The 26606-nt window shown below is 48.8% G+C and overlaps 1 protein-coding gene across 3 annotated transcripts in view; it reads right to left on the bottom strand.

The window, feature by feature from the left end:
- Positions 1–25814, bottom strand: part of RNF165 (ring finger protein 165) — a 50566-nt gene extending 24752 nt beyond the window's left edge. Inside the window, exon 1 of one of the 3 annotated variants that reach the window (XM_030470219.1) lies at positions 25646–25814. In XM_030470219.1, coding sequence (XP_030326079.1) covers positions 25646–25706 — 61 coding nt within the window. In that variant the 5' untranslated portion in view covers positions 25707–25814. The remainder of the gene's footprint in view (positions 1–25645) is intronic. The other 2 variants (XM_030470218.1, XM_030470220.1) reach the window with 2 other exon arrangements.
- Between the last annotated feature and the right edge of the window lie 792 nt (positions 25815–26606).

Raw genomic sequence — 26606 nt, 5'->3', positions numbered from 1 at the left:
CCTCAGCTGTCTTTTAAACCAGTTTGAGCAAATGGCTTTGTGATCCCACCTTGTGTCAGACCTGCATTTGCACAGCATCAACCATGCCACGCTGCAGCGGCTCAGACAGGAGCACAGACCGTTGGTATTCCCATACCCCATGGGCATTGGGGAACCAGGGCTTATCCACAGCCCTGGCACAGGCTGCCCCGCAAGGGCTGTGGGGATGCAGGACAGCACCCCAATCCTGTCTCAGCCCAACATCCCCTTCCTGTTATATCCCCTGTCCATAGGGATTGCCTTTACTTCCAGTGAAGTTATTCTTCCCTGTGAGGGTGCTGAGGCACTGGCACAGGGTGCCCAGAGAAGCTGTGGCTGCCCCATCCCTGGCACAGTTCAAGGCCAGGTTGGATGGGGCTTGGATCAACCTGCTCTAGTGGAAGGTGTCCCTGCCCATGGCAGGGGGTTGGGACTGGGTGAGCTTTAAGGTCCCTTCTAACACAAACCATTCCATGATTCTATGATTCCAAGATTCCCACCCTTCTCTCCCCTCATCATTTAAGAGGGGAAGGATGCTTTTTGGGGCACGGTTTGCCTGACCTGCTTTAAACCTCCCTTCTAGGGAGAGATTGGAGCAGTAGTCAAGACCTATCCTAAAAAGCATAAGAGGAGGCTTCTTCGGGTGGGTTATTCTGCACTATTACCATCCATCTCCATTTTGCCTGCATTGATTTTCCCCCCACCCCGTGCTTTAAATGGGACTTTAATAACCAGCTGGGTTTTCCTGATGGATTTATTTATCTAGATCTTAAACCCAGAGGTAAGAAATCCCACCCACCACATCCGCACGGCTCCATAGTGAGTGGCAGTGATTTGGAGTTGGGTTTGGGAAACCTGTGGAGTGTTTCACCACTTCTGGGAACAGAAATTGAGGTTGTATGGATGGCAGATGTTTTGCAGTCCAGCCTTTCTGCTTTGCTGGCTGCCTGGCAAATCAGCCCCAAAGCCAGAACTTTTTGGCAGCAGAGCACAGCTCTGAGTTTTGTTTCTCCTAGCATCTGCAGAAATGTGCCACCAAAACCAGCTGCCTGACCCCATGGAGAGAGCACAGCACTGGGGAGTGGTAAGAAGTCAGGCAGGCTACTAAAGAAAGGGAGGTGGCAAGTGCTGAGTGTGACATTAGTGCCTCTATTCATGCTGACCACTAATAAAGATGTAGTGGTGAGAGGCAGGGATGGGAGTCAGGACATGGGACACCCCCTTGCAAAGGGGTTTGTTGATCCCATGGTTCAGGCCACCTTCTGGGCTTTATCTTAAACCCTGCAGACACATGCCAGGTAGGGTGCAAAGTATTTACAAGGCTGCATGACACCCTCAGTGGGACCGAGAGGGCAACTCTTGCAGCATGTGAGGTACCTGCCACTGAGGGAAGCCAATACACTGTATGGTCCCCCTCGAGGTTGTTAGAGGCCACCCAAAAACCAGACCAAAAAGTGCTCCTCCTCACCCCACAAGGCAGAAGGCAGCAGCTGGCACTTCTTCTGAGTGACAGTACACAGAAGACAGGAGGTTCTTACAATAGCTGGGGTACCAAGAATGAAGATCACCTCTTAAGAGCGAGCAGAAATGCTTTCAGTAGCTGCATCCACAGGACGTAGTGAATCAACAAGGTTAGTAAGTTCCCTGTACAGTGCTGTAAGGTCCTGTCCTGAGGCCAGGATCTCATCCCATAGTCCAAGAACAGCCTTCAATGAACCTCTTCATTTAATAAACCTAAAGGACTTTGGAGGTTAGACTACCACTGTGCATTGGTTGGAGGTACCATGCAGGGACCTGTTTGCCCCGCTGGCAGTAGTCAGGGCCACAGTCCATGCCAAGGACCAGGGCTGAAGAAAAGCTGAATGAGATGTGGTGGGCATTGGCAGCGAGCTGAACTCAGGTTTGGGAAAACCCCAGCTAACAGAAGTCCTGCCATGCCACATCCTCACAATTTCCCTTTTACGCTCCAAGAATAAGAAGTCTGTAGCTAAGAATCAAAGATCCTGGAAGTCTGTTCCCTATTAAACTTCATATCCCAAACTTTATAGGTGTGTGTTACACCAGGAGAAAGAGAGCTAAACATAAAGTACAAGTAAAACATCAGTCTCTCGATGCGGAAATAGTTCTTACTTTACATTTCTGCATGAGTTCCTGGCATGAGTTAGCGCTGCTAAGCCATGCTGTAATAACATATAAAGGGAAACCTGACCCAGACTACAAGAAATATGCGTTTTATACAGCTAAATGGAAAGACATCCAGGAAAAACCATACAGGTCTGATCTGCAGCTGGCAGGCTATCCGAGGGAAAGTGATTTTTGGTAATCAGCAAACCATGAGCTCCCAGAGCCCCAGCAGCATCTGAAGGCACAAGTGTTTGCTATATAAAAAGCAGGAGGTGGGTTCCCTTGGGAGCAATAAGCCTGTTATATTGATGCCAAAGCCAGGAAGGAGGCTTGGAGAGAAGCCCAAGGGTGCCATGCATGCACCTCTGGAGGGAGGCAATGCTGGGACTCCACATTAGAAAGACTGAAGATGAAACCATGGTTGAGCAGAGCCTAAAATGGTGCCTCTCATAGGCTGGGCAGGAGGAGGTTCATTAGGCTGGTAATGAGCCTGACAAAGCCCTGCAGGGACTGACCTGCAGCCAACACAGGCTGAAGCACTGGGCACCACATACCCACAGCAGAAATCCCCTCCAGGGCACCGGGGTTGATAAATCACAGTCTGGATGGTTTCCTAAAGGATGTCCCCTCACTCGGGGTGGGATTAATATGGGGATGTGGGGCGAAGGAGGTGATAACAGCTCTCCCTTCCAACATGAAAATCGACCTGCTTGTGGGAATTTCCATCTCCTGCTGAAGTCAAAGAAGGCTGATTGAAAGGAACTCACTTTTCCACCACAATGGGAATAGGAAATCAGGTTCCTGCTTATTCCATCAAGACTATCCACAGGGCTACAAGTGGCCCAGCAGCAACCAGGTAAGAAGCTCCAGTGTCACAGGCAGCATCTCACTTCCCTGCAGCTGGTTTCTGAAACATCCCAACAAGCATGTGGCATCCCTGAGAGAATTAAGACTAAGTCAATGTTTCCGTCATCAACCCCACTTTCAAGGGGCTCATAACTCGATGTGTGTGCTCTCGTGATGCCAGAACTTGGCACAGAAGCACACAGACCAGATGCAGTTTTATTCAGCAATAAATAGCTTAAATCTCATAAGCGTTTTTGGTTTTTTTTTTCTTCTTTGTTTTTGGCTTAAACATGTAAAATGGGAAAAGAAAAATGTGTGGGATATTTTTTTCCTACCTTCTGATAATTTTGGAAAAGCAGCTTATGCTGATTAATGGCTTCTTTTTTTCAGATACACACACAGTCCTTACTGCTGTTTGCCAAACATTTTGCCTTCTTAATATATGTTCTTTTATGGGTTCAATGTCCTGCACCCAGCACAGTGCCAGCATCACAGCCCAACATTTCTGGGAGTGACTTGCAACACCGGATTATTCGATCTCTGGCACATTAAGCCTGATGCTCAGGAAGAGTTAAAACATGGCAAAATTCCCCAAGCTCTTTAATCAGTGTCAGTAACATTTTGAGGATGGATTGCTGTTTTAATTGCGGTCCTGTGACATCCCACTCCTCTAGAGTTCAGGCAGTTATTGCAGCCCAGCACTATCTAACCAGCCCCAGGGTGAGCGTTGGTTTTCATCAGCTATCCACCGGGATTTTAGCACTTCCAGATTTACCCCACACTCAGACTTTGCTCTATGGAGGACAGCTACTTTCCAGTGGCCAAAAGCCAAGGAGACAACCCAAGCCCCCAGCCCGAGGGCTTGGCCGCCCTTCAAAAGTCCACCTCAGCTAGAACAGAATGAAATAGCAGTGATTGTGCTCATAGGGTCAGGTCCAGACGTTGCAGGGTCCCCAGTGGGATGCCGGTGCTGTTATCCAAACACTTTGCTGTCTGCAGGGCTGAGATTTTTGGCACGGGGCAATGAGGGGCTGCTGGGTATGGGAATGTTGCAGTGTAGTGAGGAGCTGGGTTGGTGTTGGGTCAGGGTCATGCAACATGGCCCAAGAAAAACCCTACGCATGTTACCTTAGGAAAATGTGCTTTCCAGAGGGTGCAGATCCACCCGTTGTCCCCTCTGAGCCACATCTCCATTTGCTCAGATGAAGGATTGAAGGCAACTCTACAGTGTTGGAATGTTTCCCCCCCCATGCATCCTCCCAGCAAGTTATCCATCTCAACACCAAGCTTGCAAGCTTGCAACCCAACAGCAACCACAAAGCGTCCCCACGCACTCATCCCACATCTCAGCCTCCCCAAATTTCAGCAGATTCAGTGAAAAATTACTTGCAAGACCAGTATGGGGAATTTGCTGGCTGGAAGCAAGGCAGGAGGCTCATGCTGCAGAGTGCACCCCTTGTCCCAGCCTGCCATCAATACCCGGTGAACATGTAGTCTCCAGGAGGAATGGGATAGCCCACATGGTATGGATTTGCACAGGATCCTGACGACTCTGAAGAAAAACTCCCAAATATACAGGTACACTTTTGGCCATCTGTCATCGAGCAATACCAGCAATAAGTCACAAGCCACATTATAAAGCATACAGGAGATGTCACAGCTAGACACCTCAGTTTTGCTCATGTGAAACTACTCTGACATGGCACAGAAGCTGCATGGAAGGAAGAAGCATCCTCCTGATGCAATGAGGCCATTGCAGGGATTTTTGACAGGCTGAGAGAGCTGGGCTGGTTCAGCCTGGAGAAGAGAAGGCTCCTTAAGGGGAGACCTTAGAGCAGCTCCCGGTGCCTAAAGGGGCTACAAGAAACCTGGAGAGGGGCTTTGGACAAAGGCCTGTAGGGACAGAAAAAGGGGGAATGGCTTTAACCTGCCAGAGGGGAGATTGAGATGAGCTCTTAGGCAGAAGTTCTTCCCTGTGAGGGTGCTGAGGCACTGGCACAGGGTGCCCAGAGAAGCTGTGGCTGCCCCATCCCTGTTAGTGTTCAAGGCCAGGTTGGACACAGGGGCTTGGAGCAATCTGCTCTAGTGGAACGTGTCCCTGCCCATGACAGAGGGCTGGGACTGGATGTGCTTTAAGGTCCCTTCTAACCCAAACCAGTCTGTGATTCTATGATTTTTAGGTAGACAAATTGCAACACTGCATCCAAAGCTACCTTCAATCACAGCAAGGTCTTTCCACCTTTCACTCACATGAGACCTATAGCTGGGTCTCTGGAGAAAACACATGGCATGGTCCATGGTCAGGAAGAATTTGGCCAGTGCCAGGTGTGTCTGCTGCAAATCACAGAATTCCAGACTGGTTTTTGTTGGAAGGGACCTCAAAGCTCGACCAGTTCCAGCCCCCTGCCACCAGCAGGGACACCTTCCGCTACAGCAGGTAGCTCCAAGCCCCGTCCAACCTGGCCTTGAACACTACCAGGGATGGGGCAGCTGCAGAATCCCAGCATGCTGGCTTCAGCCTGTCTGCAGGAAAGACGGCTGCAGTGGGTCTGCACTCCCTGTGCTTGCTGTCAATGAATGGCTTCCTTTTTTTCCCCTTTTAGATTTAAAGGCAACACAGTGCCAGTAATTAAACTAATCTGAAGCAGCAAACCCAGCCACCTCAAACAGAAAAGCTGTTGCAGATCCAAAAGATTAATCCACATGAATATTAAAGATATGGAAGCTACTGACAAAACCAGAATGAACCAAGCTGGGTGGAAGGGAGGCCCACACAGAAACCTTCAACCCCTGGTTTCACATCTTCTCTGTCTGTCATGGGAGCAACAAGGGGCTTGAGCAGATAAGGAGGACACAGGGGAGGAGGACAGGGACCCCAACAGCAGTCTGCTCCCTCCTCCAAGCAAAACAGCCTCCAGCAGTCTGTTCCCCATCAAATTAGGTCAGGCAGAGCTAACTGAACATCACAGGGTGGGAAACTGGTGTGAACTCACTCACACCCTCCGTTGGACATATGGGCACCTCATGGGATGGGGAGCACTGGGAGCTGCTGGGAGGAGAAAGGGCTTCTCAGCACAGGACAAGCCAAACCAGGCGGCCTTGAGTCACCTGATGGGAGAATTAACAAAGCAAAGCCAGGCGACTTTATCTCCATTTACCATTTTCTGCCAAAGAACTGCCTCCTCCCACTGCACACAGGAACAAACCGCCTGCCAGGACCCAAGCTGACCTCCCAGTATGATTTTTACCATTCCTGGCAGTGGTTTTGCCGAGCCCACTCAGGCAGAAACATTTTTCCTCTCTCACATGGGTTTTGTTTTTATTACATCTACCTTGGAAACCTACAGGCAGAGCAGGTATGGTGAGGCTACACAGCCCTCAGAGCTGCTGTACTAACAAACCCTTTGGAGAAGCCCATTAGCAGCAACAGGTTGCCACCATTATCTTGCTTTCCAAAGGGAGTCTTGCTGCTGAGAAACAAAACTGTCATTCAGGGGGAATTCGGCTCCTGTGGCTGTGGGTGATGCTTTTAACAGATACACCAAAATAAAGATGATGTTTTTGGTTACAGGGTACAGAGTAACTTGTAAGTTGTTTATAGGGCTGGTTAAGTGCCCTGTAAATACAAGTGGTGGCAATGACTGAAGACTGTTGAGCTGTCACCCTCAGGGAGGAAGGTGAGGTGCTGTGACAGGGAAAGTGTATGTCTATGTCCCCAGGGCTTTCTGCACTCCAGACACTTTTAACCGATACATCCACCCACATGTTTTCAGGACCAGTCACTACCCACCACATCTGAGGTGAGATTTCTCTCATGCTGGTAGGTTATTTCATGTTTGCAGGGTGTCTCGCCTATGCGCTTGTAGTGGTTTTAATGGATGTGAGGTTCAGCTGCTCCTCAAGTTCCTGGTCTTGGACCTCTGGAGGTTGTGGGAGACCCAGTGTCAGAAATTGGACTGGGGGAGATTAATGAAACCAGTTAGACCAGCATCAGCACAGGAGCCAATGAATTTGCCAGTTAATTAGCACAATACTATTAAGGGAAGGTCCGTGGCCTCGGGGAGAAGCCTTCATCCTTGTTGGGCTCCTTCCACAAAAGTCCAACTGATGCTGGTTAAACCGATGGTTTGACTCTGCTTATCCCAGATGAAATTCCAGCCCAGTTCCTGCACTGGCACCTTTTATGTCATACGAAGCCTTTAAAAGACCAGATTTCTAAGCAAATGCAGGACATGGTGATCTATCTAACACAGATATGTTCCTTGCCACCCCCAGGAGCTGGGGTTGGAGGCAGGCAGACAGACAATGCTCTGTTTCACAGCTGCTGATTAAAGAGCCATGACGATGCTCGGCTATATGCCAAATTAATTAGAGCTATCCACACGATCTACAAGTCCCTTTTGGCTTTAAAAAAGCCCTCCAAAACCCAAGAATTTTCCAAGTGTATTTCCGCACACCTCGCTGGCCTGACATTTTCCCTTGAATTTGCTGTTCCTGAAGCTGTATCGCTCTTTCACAGGGGGCTTGTGCCATTTTTAGATGCTGTGAGTTCAAACGTGTGGCAGAAGGAACTCGGAGCCTTTATAGCTCTTGGCCTTTCGGAGGGGATGGACTAATCTTTGGCTGATATTTAGCAGAGGCTCGCAGCACCGCACACGACCTCCTGCTTGATGTTGTATGACCTTTCAGCTTCATTTGTGAGGCCATCTGAAATTTGTTTGGTTTCCGTTTCTCTGCAGGCCTTCAAGCAGACTCTTCATGCCATGGCAAATCACAGCACACCCAAATTAGTTGTTTTTGTACTTAAATGGCACAGGGGAGAGGATGGCAAAGAGCTTGCACCCAGTGCAGTGAGAACCAGGCTGGTGAATGCACCCTGGTTTAGGGAGGAGGAGATGGGAACTGGGCAGAGGACAGAGTAGGCCTGGGCAGCAGAAGTGATTGGTGGTAGACCTATGGCCGCAACTATGCATCTCTGATGAAACGGTGTTTGTACAACTGCAGGTTGCTGCCATGTCATTCCCTTCCCCACTGCCTCTTGGTGATGCTTGGAGGACCAAAGCTACCTTTTCCCCTGCAACCACCAAAGGCCTCCTACATCACCCTAGGCTTGCAGAGCATTGTCAGATATACCCCACCCAGGTCTCCCACACTTATCAGTGTGTTACCATTGCTAGCAAGATGAACCAAAGAAGAACAGGGCTGAGTTTCTACCAGTACCACCCCAGAAACCCTTTTTTCACCTTACATTACCCATGTTTTCCCAGCAGCAAGCAGTTTTCTGTGCTGCAGACCATGACACACATGGCCAGGAGTGGGAATATCCATCCTGGAGGGCACTGGGTCAGCCCCAGGGATGTAGACAGCAGATTTTCAGACCATAAGATAGTACAGCTTTCTGTGTGTATGTGTATACCTATATATATATATATATATCAGTCATGCATCTTAGGGAACAGAGACCTTTCCTTCCCAAAGGCTGACAGAGCACCTTTTACAGTGTCATGGCCCTAGACACTCAGGAGGCATTTAGGAAATCATAACTCCATATTTTAGCTGGCCCTGCACTATCCCAGGGCTTCCTCTTGGCTCCATCTGGTGCTTCATCTGCTCCAGACTGAGGAGGGCTCATGCTTTTCCCTGCCAAACATTTGGGATGGTGGACTCATTCTCCAATTTTACTTATTCCATGGAGCTCATGGAGAGAGGGGAATGGGCAATAAACCTGGTTGACAGTCCCAACCTGGACACCTACTCATACCTCTTATCTTTGGGACTCATTGGGCAGGAACTGACCAGTGCTGGGTCACAGTCAGAACCCAAAGCCCTGAGGCACAGGCAGAGGTTTGTGCTTCTTCCCACAGTCTCAAAATTGCTATGGAAATGGAGGCAAACAGCCTCAGCCCAACCCAGCTTCTGACCCAGCGGCACAGATATTCTTGACATTGGACAACCTCACTGAGGAAGCATCCCAAATCACAGCAAGCTCCCCAATCCCTAGGTATATAATATCAAATCAACCTGATGTATGCACTTCCCAGTGGAGCAAGGGCTGCAACCATGCACCAGGAATGAAGGATAACCACATCCACACTGGGCACCCATGGATTCTTAGCAAAAGGCCAGATGGGGACTGTAGGGAGCCTAATCACTGCAGGTAACACAGGAGGGATGCCATGGGGAGATGGGTGCACCAGGAAAGACCCTATGGATGAGGCTCTCGGGGGTACACGCCCTTTGCATCTCGGCAAAGCAAAGGAGAGCAGGAGGTGATGGTGATGGCTGTAGGAGTCGAGATGCAGCCATCCAGATGAGGCCATGAGCATCTCAAAACTTCCCACCAGTCCAGGATAAATAGACTGTACCATGCTCTTCCCATAGAACACAAGAGCCTACAGGAACCTGTGTGGCTGCAAAGTGGGAAAAATACACTTTTTTCCCTCTAAGCCCCAAGAATTTTTACTAATTACTAAATTTAATTTATTTAGCTGTCTTCTTGGGGCTAAGGCTTTGCATCACAGGGCCTGTATTGTTTCCATTGCAGCCCGCTGGTGCCCAGAGAAACTTCAAATTAAATATCAGTCACACATTAAGGTCAGGCAGCTGAATTCCATTGACAGGAGTTGGGACTCAGCATCCCTGTAATGAATGCTGCCTGAGCCTCCTAATGACAACGGCAGAGAAACTGGGCAGCACCACCACATAGTGATTGGCACCCCACTGACACCGGGGACCACAGAATCCATTTTGAAAGTCCATTCATCTCCTACAAATCATGGCTTAAAGTTTTCCTGACCTGTGACAAACCTGCATGAGCTACCGTTGAAAAATAGAGTGAAGAAGAGGGGGAAAAACACAAGAAAACCCACAAAAAATCCCTACCAAACCCCAAGAAATAGATTTCAGCAGGGTTGTTCTGTCTCACCTTTGTCACCCCCAGCCATCTATTTCTGCTCGCTTTATGAGCATGGTTAATGGCTTTTCATCATGCTGTCTGCCACAAAGAGGGTATGGAGGATTTAAAGATGTTACAAGATCCTTCCTGTTGCTGAACTCAAGGACGGTGGGTCAGGATAAGTCCACCTCAGTCAGACCTATTGGGTCACTCAAGGGAAAAGAAGGACCTACAAAACCATTAGAAAACACTTTTCCTGCTCTTTAGCACCCAAACCCAAGGGTGCAGCCAGCTTATCTCTATAACTGGCCAGCACAAGCTGCAGCTTCTTCCAGAGCCTTAATTTATCAAAGCCCCATTTGGGTATCAATCTGAGAATTATCTCCACTATGTAACACAACAGGGAGAAGAAGCTGACTTGGTCTGAAGTCAGGAGTTCTGCTGCTGAAGCAAGGTGACAATTTTAGTTGTGTGACTACCCAAGGTCTAACTAGCTGTGTGCCCAACACCATCATTTCAGAGACATTTTGAGAGCATAATTAGGGTGAAGGAGAAGAGGAGGTGGGGAAGAGGATGAAATAAGTCTTTGAAGCACTACCACAGCACAAGGAACCTGGGTTTCAGTCTGTAAACTGTCATGTCATTATTGCTGAGGCATTTGGGAGGTTTATATTAGCTCTTTTACTCTGTAAAATTCATCCTTCCTAAAGGAAAACATTTATTCTGCTCAAGTATGAATAAGAGTTAAACACAGGCAGATCAGTTTAATAGTGTAACTATGCCTATTAAAGTAACTGTAAAACTAACATCAAGGCATTTCACATTAATTCCCTCTCAGCAACTCCAGATCTGATTTGCTTCAACAAATCCCCTGCTAGCAAGAACTGGCCACAAGTCTCCATTGGCCCTGTATCAGCTGGCATTGCAGAACATTGCTGTCAAACTCAAAAAGTCAAGATCTATCAGCTACACAGGGAAAGCAAACCTATTGATCAGAGCAGCTAAGGAAGGAAGTCATACAGTTAGTGTCAGCAGCCAGGGTTTTCCCCCAGATCATTATTTTTAAGCAGATTTCATAAAGGAGATGGAGCCTGAGTCGCTTTTCCCTCTACTGTAGCGGGTGACCTTGGGAAAATGCCTCCCCTTGGATTAAAACCAAGTAATGTTAAAACCATTACTAAAAAATATATATACGTAAGTGTCTGTGACACTAGGAAAGAGTTGAGGTTTTTATTTTGCATCCAAAAATCTCAGCTTTGTCAGCTGTTTCATTTCTAAATCTATTTCCTGAAGAAAGCAGAAACATCTGGACAAATTTTTATGGATAAACACAATTCTTCAGATATATCCTATAACACATTTCCTCAACAGTGACCACAGAAAGGAGGATGAAAACCAGAAATCCACTTTTCCCCATCCACATTTACATTACACACGCCATTTAGATAAGCAGGAGCATGTCCAGCACTTTGGGAAGAGCCAGTTTCTGCTCCAGGTGTTGGACACAGTCCAGTTGCTTGGCCTTGGACCCATGCAGATGTGGCCATGGAAGTGGATTTCCCTTCCCATGCGAAGTCATCTTGTATGGAAGGGACAACCCCAGTGCAGAATGGAAGCATCCAACATTGAATTTTATGGCAGGGAAGAGCGCGTCTGTCCCTTCCTGGATGAATTATTCTGCAGCTGCATCAGCCAGTAGAAGATGCTGGGTTTTGGAGTTCTTTTAAGAGCATCTTCTGGGGCAGATGGGTATATGCCTCCACATTACAGCTCTGAAAGAAGCACCACCAACATGGAAGAAGTCTCCCTTACCCTTGCAAGGGTATACACATACTCATACACAGAGCACTGTGCCTTGCACAGCACTTCTGCATCACACAGAGCACTTCACTCGAAGGCTGGAATGAAAATAATCCTGCATGTGCATCTTCCATTTACAGAGTCAGTTCACCACAGAACTGAACCTTTAGGGAAAGCAGGAAAAGATTACAGGATTTTTCACAGCACTGACTGCTGAATCCACGAGAAGACTCTGCCTAAGTTGAAACGCTACAGCATGAATAACACTGAGCCATGTAATGTCTGTTGGATGGTGGTTCTGACAGATATCAAGCAGAAGAGAGGGAAGTAGCAATTACAAAGGTGTATTTCAGAATCAACCCAGCTCTGGGATATAAAAATAATAACACCTTTTCAAGCCACAGAATTTGTTGACTCCTCAGAGCTCCCAGTTACAAACAAAGAGGAATTAAAGTTGGGATCTGAATTTCTCAGTGAATGTTAATTAAAGCCTCCAAAACGCCAGCCAAGCCACACGCTCCATTTCAAAAATGCCTCTCATACTTCTGAGAAAGATGGACTACAAAGGATCTAATCCTCTTCATACATTGAGAAGAAGTATTTTGACCAAGCAAATCAAACCGAGCTCCATTAGGAGGTGCTGGCCTGCTCAGAAGTTGTCCATGATTTGGCAGATGTGCAGACATCTAGAAGAGATGCCTGCAGGCAGTCCCTGAGCCCTCAGACAGAAAGCAGGATGGACAAAATCCTGATTCCATTTTAGAATGGGAACATTCTTATTTTTTAGAGAAACAACAAAAGCTTCCTCCTGGGACTCTGAGTTCAGGTTATTTAGTCTTCTGCTGTAACAGAGTATATGATTTCTGCTCTCTGTGTTTCAGGGTAGCAGCACTGCAGTGTAAAGCCTCACTAGCATTAGCATGCTAATTTCAATGTGCATTCAATGCAGATATGCCCTGGTATTACAAGTGCCGCTTGGGCAGAGTTGCCACACTCCTGAATGCCCCATCATCCTCAATGACAAGTGGTCGCTCATTCAACCAAAGTTGCCAGCCCTTGAGAGCAGTTTACCTTGCTTACGAAGATCTCCTTTCTCTTAATATTGTGGAAACCAGCCAAAGGCCATCCCAAACCCCTGCTTGGCTTGGGTGCAGCGGAGACCCTCATTTCTCCTAACCATTACCAAGCTGTGGCGATGAGCATCCCAAGCCTGCAGTATGGGACCTCTCTCTCTGTGTCGCTGCTTTTCCTTGACTTTCTGGTCCATCACCCACTGCCCTGGGAGCCTCCTGCTGTGTTGTCCTCTCTCCTCCACCATTACCCAGCACTTCCACACCACAGCTCAGCCAAAACCTCTCCTATGGATGCAAATTTGCCAGGAATTTAAGCCCTGCTCTTCGAAGAGAGCAGGACACCAGAGGTGGAAGCCACCTTCCTCACCATGGAAGGTGGCATGCACATGGACACACAGAGAAAGCAACTCCTGCAGCTAAAGGTCTCCACCACAGCCAATCCCAAACCCCAGGAGACACGGGGAGCAGATCCCTCACAGCAGGCATCAATAAGAACAAAGCACCTTTTCAGTGGCTTTTTGGTGTCTGAACCTTGGCTAACACTTCGCATTTTCATGTTGTGTTCAGGGCTTTTATCCCTTTATCCCCTTTTTTCCTATTTTTTTTCTTCTAATCCACAAAGTCTCATTATATTTGTTGGCTTTCTCAAAGCCCCGCAGCTCCAGCTCCCTGGCGTGATGTGAAAGTGCATGTGTCGCAGCATCACTAGAAGTGGGATTGTTCTTTATGCTGGAAAACAAAACTAAAAGAAAAAGGAAAACAAGCAGGAGCTGGGTCTGTTCATGGGCTGGAGAGGAGAGTTTCAGCTGCCAACTTTGCAACCTAGCAGCCCCATTAAACTTACCTCCAACAGGCTGCATTCAAAGACGTCTCCCCAGAGCCCTCTGCAGTGGTGGCATCTCCAAGGAGGGTTAGTTTTCTTGTGCCCTGGTACATCCCTCTTCCCCTCCACCATCCACCTTCCCCCCAAGAGATGCTGCCAGTGAGCTAGGCTTCTGCAAACAGTGCCCACCTCCCTGTTTTCCAGGGCATTGGGAAGGGGCTCTTGGTGCCTCCCCATTTCCATCGTGGGCCAGTATGTGCACCAAAACCAGGAGGTAGAGGAGAGGAGCGGCACCATGCTCCCTGTTCGATGTGATGGAAGAGCAGCAGCACTTTTGCACAGGTGTTTTCTGCAAAGCATCCATCAAAACCACCTCCCCTCTAAAAGCAATGTTTTTTCAGAAGTGGAGCTAGATGAGAGATGTGCATCTAGAGCCCACTTGGCACCACACCATGGTGCTCCTTTCCCCTGGCCAAATGGCTAAAGTAACCATGCTTTAAAGCAAGTACTCCAGTTATGAGATAGACCTTCCCATCACTGCATTCTCATCACCAGTTATTACAGCACATCAATCACAGCCACCTCCCACTGCAGCGGCCAGAGGACAGCACTTGTTCTTCAGCCTCCTCATCCCTTCAGCCCACACTGAGCTCTCCAGAAGATCCTCCATCTGAGGAGCTTCCTGGATGTTGTTGAGGTCTGTCCCTTGATTTTGTTAATGGGGCTCCAAATTGGCTGTTACAGGAAGAACAGAGTCACACCGGACACCAAATAAACATAGAATCCCAGACTGGATTGGGCTGGAAGGACCTTAAAGGTCACCCAGTCCCCACCCCCCTGCCACGGGCAGGGACACCTTCCACTAGAGCAGGTTGCTCCAAGCCCCTGTGTCCAACCTGGCCTTGAACACTGCCAGGGATGGGGCAGCCACAGCTTCTCTGGGCAACCTGTGCCAGCGTCTCACCACCCTCACAGGGAAGAACTTCTGCCTAAGAGCTCATCTCAATCTCCCCCTGCGTCCTATAGAAGAATCACTCAGGTAGCCTCATGTGCCATCTGGAACTGGCAACACAGGACTCTGCTTGCAGATGATCCAGGGCAAGAAGATAAATCCTCATCTCAGGGTGCTTCTATGGTCTCCTTTGGCAAAACACCCCGGATTTCCACTGGCAATCTAATCACACTTGCCAGATTGATTTTTCCTACTCAAATCAAACAAAGCCATGGAGAAGAAGCTATTTGTTTCTGCAGGCTGAAGTAACTCAGGTGGATGAGCCCAGTGAAGAGCAAAGCAGTGGTCACACATCCCCTTCAAGACCTCAGCTCTCATTTTCATTTTGGAAACCTCCTCCAGTCCTTGCAAGCCTGGAATCCCACCCTCACTGTCAACAGAGGTGAGAAGGAAGGAGAGGCAGGGGCTGATGTGACCTTCCTCATTTTGTAAGGACCCAACTACATTTAGCGACCTCCTGCACTGGGAACACATCCTTTGCTTCTCCAAAATTCACTCAGGCATTAAAACACTTTCTGTTGATGAAATCGATCAGATTTCTGCATACTCTAAAGTCACAATATGGTTTCACAGCACAACACCACAGAGGACTGGGGCAGTCTATTCCTGACTGTTTCATGCTTTCCATGTGAGTACAAAACACCAAATCCACCTCTAGGATATGAAAACTGTCTAGGTGAAACATCTTTGTACAAAAAGCTCAACTGAGAGGTTATGATGAATTGGTCTTATTCCCTGCATCCAGCTGATACCATTTCAATTTCTACCATAAGATAGCATTTCACTTCTGCAGCCATGGCCTATTTCATCTCACTTTAAATGAGCCATAAAAAAGCCTCCCCCTGCCCCTCTCGTTATGCTGAAAAACTCAAAGACAAGAAAAAGCCAGGAAAATAAGTTTTCAGCCAGCGAACCAGAAAATAATCACCATAATCAAAGCCAGATATCTCTGTTTTCACATAGCTCCAGTCCCCAGCAACTTGGGTTAATAGAAGTGCCATCAGCTGAGCTACTGGTCCACCACCCATCACTCATCCACGCACCCTCACACTGCTGCTGGGACAAAACACCCCTTGCTTTGGGGCTCAGTTTCTGTGCAATAATATATTTTCATCTCATACCTTCAAAGAAGAGCCTCAGACAAGAGTCCGGCCACCTCCAGTTAATTTAAAGCAGGAAGGAGTCAGGCAGAGAGCTGAGCAACAGAGTTAGGATGGACGATGGGTTTTGCTGCTGCTTTGATAAGAGCTGGAAGGCACAAAATCACTGAATTGTTTAGGCTGCAAAAAGACCTTTAAGATCACCGAGTCCAACAGCTACCCAGCACTGCCAAGGCCACCACTAACCCATGTCACTGAGGGCCTTGTCTACACGGTTTTAAGTACCGCCAGGGATGATAACGCCACCACTGTCCTGGACAGCCTGTACCAGCGCTTGACAACCCTTTCAGTGAAGGACTTTCCCTAATCTCCAGTCTAAACCACCCCTGGTGCAGCTCAAGGCCTTTACATCTTGTCCTGTCCTTTGTTCTTGGGAGCAGAGACCAGCCCCCTCCTGTCTCCATCCTCCTGTCAGATAGTTGTAAGGAGCAATAAGGTCCCACCTGAGCCTTCTCTTCCCCAGACGAAACCCCCCAGGTACCTCAGCCATTCCTCATCACACTTGGACTCCAGGTCCTGCACCAGCTCCGTTGCCCTTCTCTGGCCTCGCTCCAGCTCCTCAATGTCTTTCTTGTAGTGAGGGGCCCAGCACTGAATGGGATTCAAAGTGCAGCCTCACCAGTGCCCAGTGCAGGGGGACAGTCATTGCCCTGGCCCTGCTGACACACTGGTGCTGATACAGGCCAGGATGCTGTTGGCCTTCTTGGCTGCCTGGACACAAGCTGCTCACGTTCAGCTCCATCAATCAGCACCCCCAGGTCCTTTTCACTCCCTGGTCTGTGGATCAACCCTTGCAGATGGGAGGTTGAAGGGCTCCACCTTCCCACGTCCCCCCAACCTCTACCTGCCTCATGACCATCTGGATTCACCCAAGATGTCACTTCCCACCCAGGCCAGATTCATATGATCTAAACACCAAACAGTGTAGACCAGCCCGCAGCGCCTGGCCAGATCTGTTGCCACTTCCAGGCTGCCACAGAACTGCAGCTGACACACAATATAACCACTATCTCATTTTCTGTGTTGAGCCTGGCTAGGATGGAGTTGATTTTCCCCGCAGCAGCCCTCATAGTGTTGTGAATGGGTAGCTAGGAAGGTGTGGATAATACACCAGTGTTTTGGCTACCACCAAGCAGTGCTTCACAGCATCAAGGCTGTCTCTCCAATATTCCTTACTCACCAGTAGGCTTGGGAGGGGACATAGCCAAGACAGCTGACACTAACTGACCTAAGGGATATTCCATACCCAGCAATAAATCTAAGAGAAAAGGGAGGGTGCATTTGCTATTACAACATCTGTAAAGGCTACATGTACTGAAGCCCTACTTCCCAGGAAGTGGCTGGGCATAGCGTGCTGATGAGGAGTAGAGAATACATCTTTTGTTTTCCTTTGCTTCCACACACAGCCTTTGCTTTTGCTTTATTAAACTGCCTTTATCTTGACCCATGAATTCCTTTTCATCTTATTCTCTACCCACCCCTCTCCTGCTGAGGAGGGCAGTGATAGAATGGCTCGGTGGGCACCTTGCATTCAGACAAGGTCAACCCACTGCAGGCTCATACACAAGTTTCCTACTCAGGCCAACGAGGGCTGGGCAAAACCACCTTGTAAGTGCTTTTGGCACACGACAGAGAAAGTGCTCTCTGTTCAATCTGATGGAGAGCTGCCTGCAGCCCTTTGATCGTGAAGGAGGCTCTGCCCACAGGAGCAGCCTATTGAGGGAGTTCGGGGCTGCCAATGTGCTTTGCAAGTGGCCAGGAGGGGACTCTCCTTCATAGAGTCGTGCACAACTGAGATATTCGCTATTCAAAAAGCAGCCTTGTAACCCCAAGCCTAAGCATGTCATGCTATCTCTGAGCAGAAAGTTTCCTTGTTCTTTATCTCAGACCCCAGAGATCTGTGGGATAACACTAACAACAGCTGGACAAGATAAGGCTTCTTCCAACACGCTTGTTGCTCCTAAAATCTATGCAGCCTCAATCATGAAGGACCTGAATGGACTAGTGCCTGGGGATGCTACGTCTCATCTGTTTTCAGTCCAACCCTGCTCTTTTCCAGATCCTTTGAGCAAATATTGAGAGTTTCTTCCCCATTTTCATGCCTGAAACACCCATCTCCAAACCCTACCAACACCCTCATCTCCCATTAGGGAGAGCAGAGATGCTTGGTTTTGGTGACGCAACACTTAAATCCACTCCCAGTCCCTTCCAGCTCCTACCACTGGGGGAACTCTTTAATTTCAATTAGCTGCTCGTGCAGTAAAACCCCTCCAGGAGGAGGGGAGCTGTCAGGGTCCGACCCTCCAGGGTTCACCACCGTGGCAATGCGAAACCAGGCACGTCGGCAACAAGATGTTTATAGCCCAGTGATTCATAATACTGCAGAGTTTGCAGGAAATGTAACACCATTCACGATTAAGAAATGCTCTTGTTTTCTGCTAAATATATAAAATAATCACTCATCCCCTAAGCAGCAGATGCAAATTATACATAGTATTAGCCTTATATGCCAATCGCTATAATTCCGGTGCAGCATGAAGCCGTTTCCCAAGGCTCTAGAAGTCCCTTAATCTGCCTTTTGATGTCAAGTGACAAATTTATTGCCTGGGATCATTAACGGGATGACTAATGAAAGCTGATAAGTGAATTTATAAATGAAATTAAAGATATTAATATTAAAGGCCGGGCTACAAGAAAGAGAAATGTGGATTTAGCAAACCACAACAAGAAGCACGGCAATCTGCATGACATTTACGGCTCCTTTACTGCCCAGCAAATTAGAGACATGGTATGTGCCTGGAGGCTGTGGAAAGTGGTAGGCTTGACGGACACCTCTCCTGAAGCGTTAGCATCTTCAGACATCGCCTGAGATTTAAACAGCTCAAACGCCACGCCACAGGGCTGTAAGCACACTGATAGTCTTGCAAAGACAACTGCATCACCCAATCCTCCTGCAAACAAAATACCTTCAGACTGTGGTCAGTTTGCTGCCATTACTTAAGAAACAAAATAATCTCAAGATAGATTTTCATTTTACTCATCCCAGTATAAATGCCAAGCAATTCTTTCAGAAGTTGAGGACTTATTTTGGATTTACGCACATATAAACAAGTTCAGACCTTTCCAGCTTTGTGTCCAATCTCACACCCAGGCAGCTTCACCATCAACCCACAGCTCATTCCCGGCTCCAGCTGCTCCTTATGGATGTTTGTGGGGGCTCACAGGAGAGTCTGTCTAAGTCTCAGCTTCCACCAGCTAATGATGATCAGCCCTGAATGGACCAAACACCCTCCACTACCCTAATGAGCACAGGTAAACCAGATCCTACTTAGTGTTGCAGGGCTACATGAGAACAGGCATCTCCTCTGCTACTGAAAAGGATGAGAAAGCTTCCATTTGTTGGTAGATGCCCAGTTTTCATGCACACTTATCAAGGAAACAGGTTGGTTAGTGGTGCCTCCTCCACGGCTTCCTAAAAACCCACATGCCTTTGGATATATCAGTACCTTGACCTAACAGCGTTGACTGAAGGAAGGGTTAGATGCCACCAGGAGAATGAGAAAGCCCAGAGACACAACACGTAGCACTGCCAAGGAGGGCACATTTGCTGTGGGGATGTTTCCCAATCCCACCCTCCACTGGAGGAGCTCAGTGTGGGGAGCAGCTGCAGCATGCTGGATACCCAAGGGACCATGTTTCTGAATGTCTTCTAGAGACCCTCCCAAGCCTGGAGAAAAGGACAGGAGCAGGTTTCAGAGCAGCTCCTAACTCAGCCCCAGTGCTGAGTGCCTGAACATGTGGCCTGGTGGGGAGCCCAGTTCCACCAGAGTCCTGCTCATGGTCCCTTCAGACAAGTCCCAGAAGGCACCATGGCTTGGCTTTTTCCCAGTTTAGGGATTATGGCTGCTCCTTGTACCATTTGGGGAAGGAGATGGAGAAGCAATGCATACTAACAGCTCTGCAGCATCATTTGAGCCCCCCAGGGAAAACCAGCACTGGCCAGTGGCTCCATCTAAGCTCACCCACACCTCAGGGTGTCACCTCCAGGCAGGGCCAGGGTCACAGGGATGTGATGTGAGAGACAGAGACATCCATGTCCTCTTCCGAGCTACCAAAATCACATCCAAACATGTCCCCACAAGCATGTCGTCACTTCAAAAGGTCCCAGCCCATGGGTACCTTATTGCCTCTCCCCATAACCTGCATCTTCACAGCTTCTAGCTTAGTCACTCAAACCAAAGCAATAATGTTCATTAAAGAGCTACAAGCCATATACATGTAACTTTTCCTGCAGGCACATTTTACAGCCTTTAAAAGGGAGGGAGAGAAAACAACAGTAGTTAAGGACACTTACCAAGAAGGATCCATGACAGCATGTGCCAGCCAGCCCAACCCAGCTGGGGCTGGGAAATGTAAAGGACCAGCAGGCAGGAAAATGGGTGAGAAAAGGTCCTGGGAGACTGCAAAACTGAGCAGAGGAGGAGCAGAAAGGGTTAAGCAAGGGTGGTGGGAGGCATGGGGTAGACACAGGTTTGCTTTCCATAGCCCCAGCTCTGCCCACCCGAGCACGGGATCCTGGTCCCTGCCACCACCAGTATCTATTGCTCTGGCTGCAAAGTGATTGGGGGCTTGCTTTGTGTTACAGGGAGAATTTAGCCATTCCCAAAAGACCCAGTTTTCTCCCTGAGAAGGTTTAAGAGTAATCAAGACCACGCCAGGATTTAACCAGTGGATCTCCCACGGGGTCCTACGTGGAACCATTTGGGAAACCACAACCCCTCTGCCAAACTCGCTGCAGACCGATCCACTCCATCTCCCCAGATTGAACCCAGAAAGGGAGAAAAACTATCATTTTCCTCACCGGGTCTTAGCCCCACTCTCACTGCGTACCTGCAGGTCCCTGCCCTGACCCCATCACAGCCACACATAACCCTTCTCTTTCCCAAACCACTCCACTGGCTGAAATCCTCCCACATGTTGTCGCTGACTTCCCAGTTTTGAGAACCAAGTTTGCCGTAAGCAGCAATTTGAAGCTCTATTTTATATACAACCCTTTAATAAAAAAGCATTGTGCTACTGCCTGACTCCAGCAGCTGCAGGTTGATGTAGAAACACCCAAATACTATGAGATGCCCAAAAGTCATGATGCCACCACGCCTCTCTCAGTTGCCAAACCAACTCTGGTCTTGGACGTTATGGATATTGAAGATGATCTAGATGTAGAAGACCTTTTGCAAAGTCTCCCCTTGCATTTCTGGCACGTTTGTTTAGTGCTTCCCAAAATGAGTGCTCCCAGGTTAAGGGTGGGAAAGGGTTTTCTTGGCTGACCTTCTGCAGCTCGTGTCCCCTTTTGAACATCTCTAGAGATAAGGACCTTCCAGTTGAGTTGTAAACTCAAACCAGCACATGGTTTGAGTACAAACCAGCATTTAAATGGGCTGGAGGGGATGTTCGTGCCCTCACTACCCAGAATCATGCCCCGCAGACTCCCCAGAAGATCCGACCTCCCCTCTTCTTTCACCCCTAAACCTCCAGCAGTTGCAACCATCATCCGTCTGGTCAGTGGAGAGGGGTGAGCCAGGCTTGGATGTCACACATGCTCCCTGTGGCACTTGAGGGGGTTCCTCCTACAGGTTTGGGAGGACTGGGCTCCCACACTGCTCCATCCTCCCCTTTTCAACTAATGAAGTGCTCCCCAAATTACAAGCATGGTTTAAAGCAACAAGAAAGGAAGCTCAGACTTACTCTAGGACAGTCCTTCCAGTAGGTTCACAGAGGAGGACTCAGCAAGCACCAAGGTTGGCAGCACCCTGGTGCCTATGGGCGTCACACCCTGGTTTGGCACCCCATACTCTGTCCAGGACACACTGAGTGATGCTGAAATGTGTCCCTGCTGTGCCCCCACCTCCTTATGTCCCCCCACAACCAGAGCACCTCCCAGATTCTGAAGCAAACACCCCCCAAACCCTCACCCAGCTTCATTTGCTTCCTTACTTGGGCACCAACTCACCAGTTCTTAAACAATGCACTTCCACAGGGCCAGATCCACACGCAGCATGGTAAATCCAGATCAGCTTTCATTAGAACTTTGCTCATAATTCCCCGCATGAGCAAAATGTGGCTACTATTTGTTAATCTTTTCCTTAAAAACAATGGAAATCGTGACACCACTCCAAGCCCCCCGTGTGAAGGACAGGTTGGTCCAGCTCCCATTTGTCACCATTAAATGCAGGCAAATGTGTGCAAGACCTTTACATGACCCTTATATCAATGAATCTCAGAGCCTGTTTTGTCTGTTTGGGAATAACCATTTCCCTGTTATCGAAATAAGTTATTTAAAGGAGCACAGAAATACAGGTTGGTTCTGTAGAGATGTATAGGCTCTATAGAAATCACTGCACACCCACGGCAGCACCACCAGCACACGACTCACTCTGTATTTCCTCAGCCTGCGATGCTAAAATTGAAAGAAAGACTATTTTCTTTGTACCAGGTGGCTTTCCAAGACTCGGGAGCATCAAAGGAATTAAGCCATTAAACATGGATGCATTTGATGGATTATGAGCTATGAAAGCCTGGTGGTTACTGACTAATAAGTCTGGGAGGTGAAGGTGGGGTGGTGGTGGTGGGGGAAATGTTTCCTCTTGTAAGAATGAGTTTCTAACAAGACAGGTCAAAATATGATGCGGATGATAAATTGCTTAGTACGAGTTGCCATTAACCCACCAGCTTCCTGCATTATTAGGTTACCGAGGTATCCTCGGAGTGTATTGACCAAACGGTTTTGCTCTGTATCGGTGCTAATTTGCAGGGTAGGATCTGGAAGGGGGGTTATTAGGCTCACTGCAGTGAATCCAACACTCCAAACAAAGGGGCAGCTGCTGGCAGGTGTCCGTATCACAAGGAACACTTCGGAACAGAACGGGTTTATCATTGTCGGGGGTTTGGGGTGGGGTTTTGGGGGTTGGGATTCATCTTTTAACATGCAGAATCTCATTGTCTGACATGATAGGGGGAGGGGTGAATTAAAAAATAAAAATAATAATTAAAAAAAAGAATAAAAATAATAAAAGATCACATTGGAAATGATCAGCCCCAACAGGCATGCACGTCTCCCTTCATGCAAGCGAGAAGCACAGCCTCCTTCCTCGGGATGCTACAGGGACATGGAGCTCAGCGCTGGCCCCCGGGCAAGGATAGAGCGAGAACAAAGGGCCACAGCATACACTACTACATCCAGGGAGGGCAACCCACTTGTGCTCATACAGGGGATGGGGGGGGCGGACAGGGGACAGGATGGTGGCCAGTCAGTCATTGAGATACACGGAGAAGGAAGCATGGAGGAGGAAATAATAAATAGATGCTTTTAAGGCTAAAATAAACCAATGAATCAAACTGAGGATAAAGTGGGGTGGGAAGGCACGGCCTTGCAAAATGATGTGTCTCCTGGAGGGGTGCAGGGGTGAGGATTGCTGGAGACACTCGTTTTTGTTTTGTTTCTTGACATTTTAGCAGTAGGAACCACCACCGACCTGCTGAATTTGTCCTCCTCCTCTCACTTAAAGGCAAATAACCAACCCTGTGTCTCCCACCAACTTCTGTGGAGGTGCTATTAAGATGCTCCCCCTCCTCCCCTCTCCCAGCCCCATCTCCTCTGACTTCCCTCAGTTCCTTGCGGCATTCAAGGCAAAACTGGGAGGTTTTATAGGACCATTTTGCAGACCTGGGTTGGGGAGGTCTGGCATAGGAACAGGGAGAGGTGACCAGGATTATCATTGTGTTTCAGCTGCAGCAAAACCGCTCGCTGACCGCTGTTAGGTTGCCCATCCCTCGCTGCTTCCCACGCTTTAAGGCTCCCGGTGACTTTCTCCGAATATATAGTTATCTCTATTTGCCCAAATTGGGTTATTCAGGAGATGGTGGGTCTGGAGGCTCCAGGGAGGAACATGTAGTTACAACATTAGCAGCTGGGATGGTTTTATGAGCCTCACGGGGGTCTAGTGAAGATATTTACAGCGTGCCAGCCACCGCGGGACCAAGGCACCGCAACTTCTCTCCTAGCAGATGGTGGGCAGGGCACTCGCACATATGTTTAAATATACAGCTAATAGATTAGTGAGATCCTTATCTTTTTCCCCCAGGTTCATTTACCTCCTGTTAATCAGAGTTCAAATAATAATAATACTAATAATTCCCCCCATCCACCTGAATACCATCTCATTTTGACATCAGCATCATAAGGAACGTGTAATGTTGTAACTAGAATGAGACAAGCAGCAGACCCTTTATCAAATAGTGAATTCTGATTGATAATGAGGGTTTGAGTTTATACTTTAGGCTATTCTGCAGTAAAATAGAACTCTGCATCGGCACAACGGTAATGCGGGCTGTGCGCCTGGAAAGCACGAACACAGAGGCTAATGCTGAGGGTAGATATGGGATAGGAGAACAACGAAAAATAAAATGTATTAAGAAGCCCCCACATCTGTGCTACGGGGAGGAAAAAAATTCACTCACTCAAACCTCACGATGGGGAGAAAAGCAAGGGAAAAAATCTAAACAGCAGGATACAACAATAAATGGGAAAACAGCAATAGAAAAAGCACACTAGGTTAATATAGGAAAACTAGTTTCTTTATTGAGAGATCGTATATTAGTATTAGTGGAATCGTGTGTAACAATGTCATCATGCACACAATACAAAAAAGGCAAGGCCCACCATGCTATGGAAGGGCAACAGAACAAAAGCAGCGTACACTGAGCAGATGTATAGGCTACAGCACATTACATTTCAGCAGGGTATGTCTCTACAGAGAGATTTACATCAGAAAACTAGATAATGTAAAAAAATACAGACCATGCTTTAAGTTTTAGTACAAGAAAAAAGGTGGAGAATACACAACCAAAGGATATTCGATACAGAAAATTACCCACAAAATAAGAACAGGAAGTAATTTAGCACAGCAGAAAAAAATGTTATCCCTGTTTAATGGAAGCCCATTTTGCCAGGCGTCTCTTTATGAGATTTTATGGGCGAGGGGGGTGTGTGCACAGAAGAGACGGGACACTTGTGGCCGGTGGGATGGAGACGGGGTGACCGGGCATCACCCCCGATGGGGACAGGGATGCTGCACCCCTTTTGGGGTGACCCCTCAGCGGCTCTGGGGAGCATTTTACCCCCTGTTTCATCCCGGATATTTCTCTCATACTCCTTCCCAATTTTATTTTCGGAATTCAACCCAATTTTGCATTTCCTTGACCGATTTCCCACGGCAGGGGGTTGGAACTGGATGATCTTAAGGTCCTTTCCCACTCAAATCTTTACGATTCTATGATTTCCCCCCCCTCAATTTACGTTTTTTGGGGGGGGTTTAGCCGTAATTTGGGAGTGTTTGGTTCATCCCCCCTCTAAAGGAACTTTGCGCCCAGCGACCACGGCAAAATGAATCCACTTAACAGGAATTTACAGTGCAATGTACTCAGCTAAACAGGATGAAGGTACAAAAATGGCTGTTATCGTCTACGGCTATGCTGAGATGGGCTGGTGGCTACGCTACACGGCGAGACGGGGAGGGGGTAAACCAAACAGTAAAATAAAACTTAAAAGAAAATGAAAATAAAACAGAAAAAAAAAAAAGCAAAGGAAAATGGACCTACCGAAGCAGAGACTGGAGGTGCAGGCAGGAGCTGGGGACACCCGGGGGGGGCACCCCAAAACGGGCACTGCTGGGGCTGCGCTGAACAGGGTTTGTGGGGGGATCACCCTTTCTCCAGCCGGGGCATAAGGAACCACACACCCGCACCACCCCACAACACAAACGCTAACACCCCCCACCCACCACACCGTCCGCGGCGGAGCGGCCCCGGGACGCGAACCCGCGGCCCCCGCGGTACCTCTGTTGCGCACGGAGCCGAAGACGGGCAGCACCAGGTAACCGACGTGCACCAGGACCATGCTGCGGCCTTTGTGTGGCGGCGCGGCCCCGGCCCCGCTCCTCGCCGGCCCCCTCCGACCGTCCGTCCGACGCGCCGCCGCCGACTGCGGCCCGCGCGCTCCGCTCGCGCACAAAGACTCCCGCCGCCAATCGCAGCGCGGCCAGAGACCTCGGGGCACGCCCCCTCCCGCCCCCCCGCGGAGCAGCGCCGGCCAATGGGGAGCGGCCGTGGACGGATGGGGGGGGGGGGGGGGAAGGGGGAAAGAGAGGGGCGGAGCGTGCGCGGGGGCGCGCGTCCGCACGTGCGGTCGCGTCTGCCTTCCTCCCCTCTCTCCCCTCCCCCCCGAGCGGGCACGCGCGCTCGTTTGTGAACACGCGCGCGCTCAGCGGGCACGTGTGTGTGTGTGTATGTACACGCACCGGTACACGTGTGCGTGCGTGCGCACACACACCTGTACGCGAGTGCGTGTATGTGTTCATATGCACACACCGAGTACACGTGTGCGTGTATATACACACACGGGCACATGTGCATGACTATCTTCATACACACACAGCAGTACATGTGTGCATGTGTGTGTGTACACACACCAATAGCATTTGCAGGAACGCGTGCATATGCATGCACAAGTACACGTGCATGCATTCGTATGCACACACCAATACACGTGTACGTGCACATGCACACGTGGGTACACATACACAGACGTAGAATCATAGAGTAGTTACGGTTGGAAAGGACCTTAAGATAATCTAGTTCCAACCTCCCTGCCATGGCATACATGGGCACTGGCACATGTGCACAGACACATGCACACACGTACTTGGGCACATGCATGCATCCCTCCTGTCTCCATCGCCATCCCATCCCCATCTCCACCCTTGTCCTCCCCATCCCCATGCCCATGTGTTGTCACCCC

The sequence above is a fragment of the Strigops habroptila genome, chromosome Z (genome assembly GCF_004027225.2).
Source record: "Strigops habroptila isolate Jane chromosome Z, bStrHab1.2.pri, whole genome shotgun sequence".
NCBI classification, from domain to species: domain Eukaryota; kingdom Metazoa; phylum Chordata; class Aves; order Psittaciformes; family Psittacidae; genus Strigops; species Strigops habroptila.
Note: the sequence above shows the minus strand (reverse complement) of the source record. Positions and strands in the feature narration are given on the sequence as shown.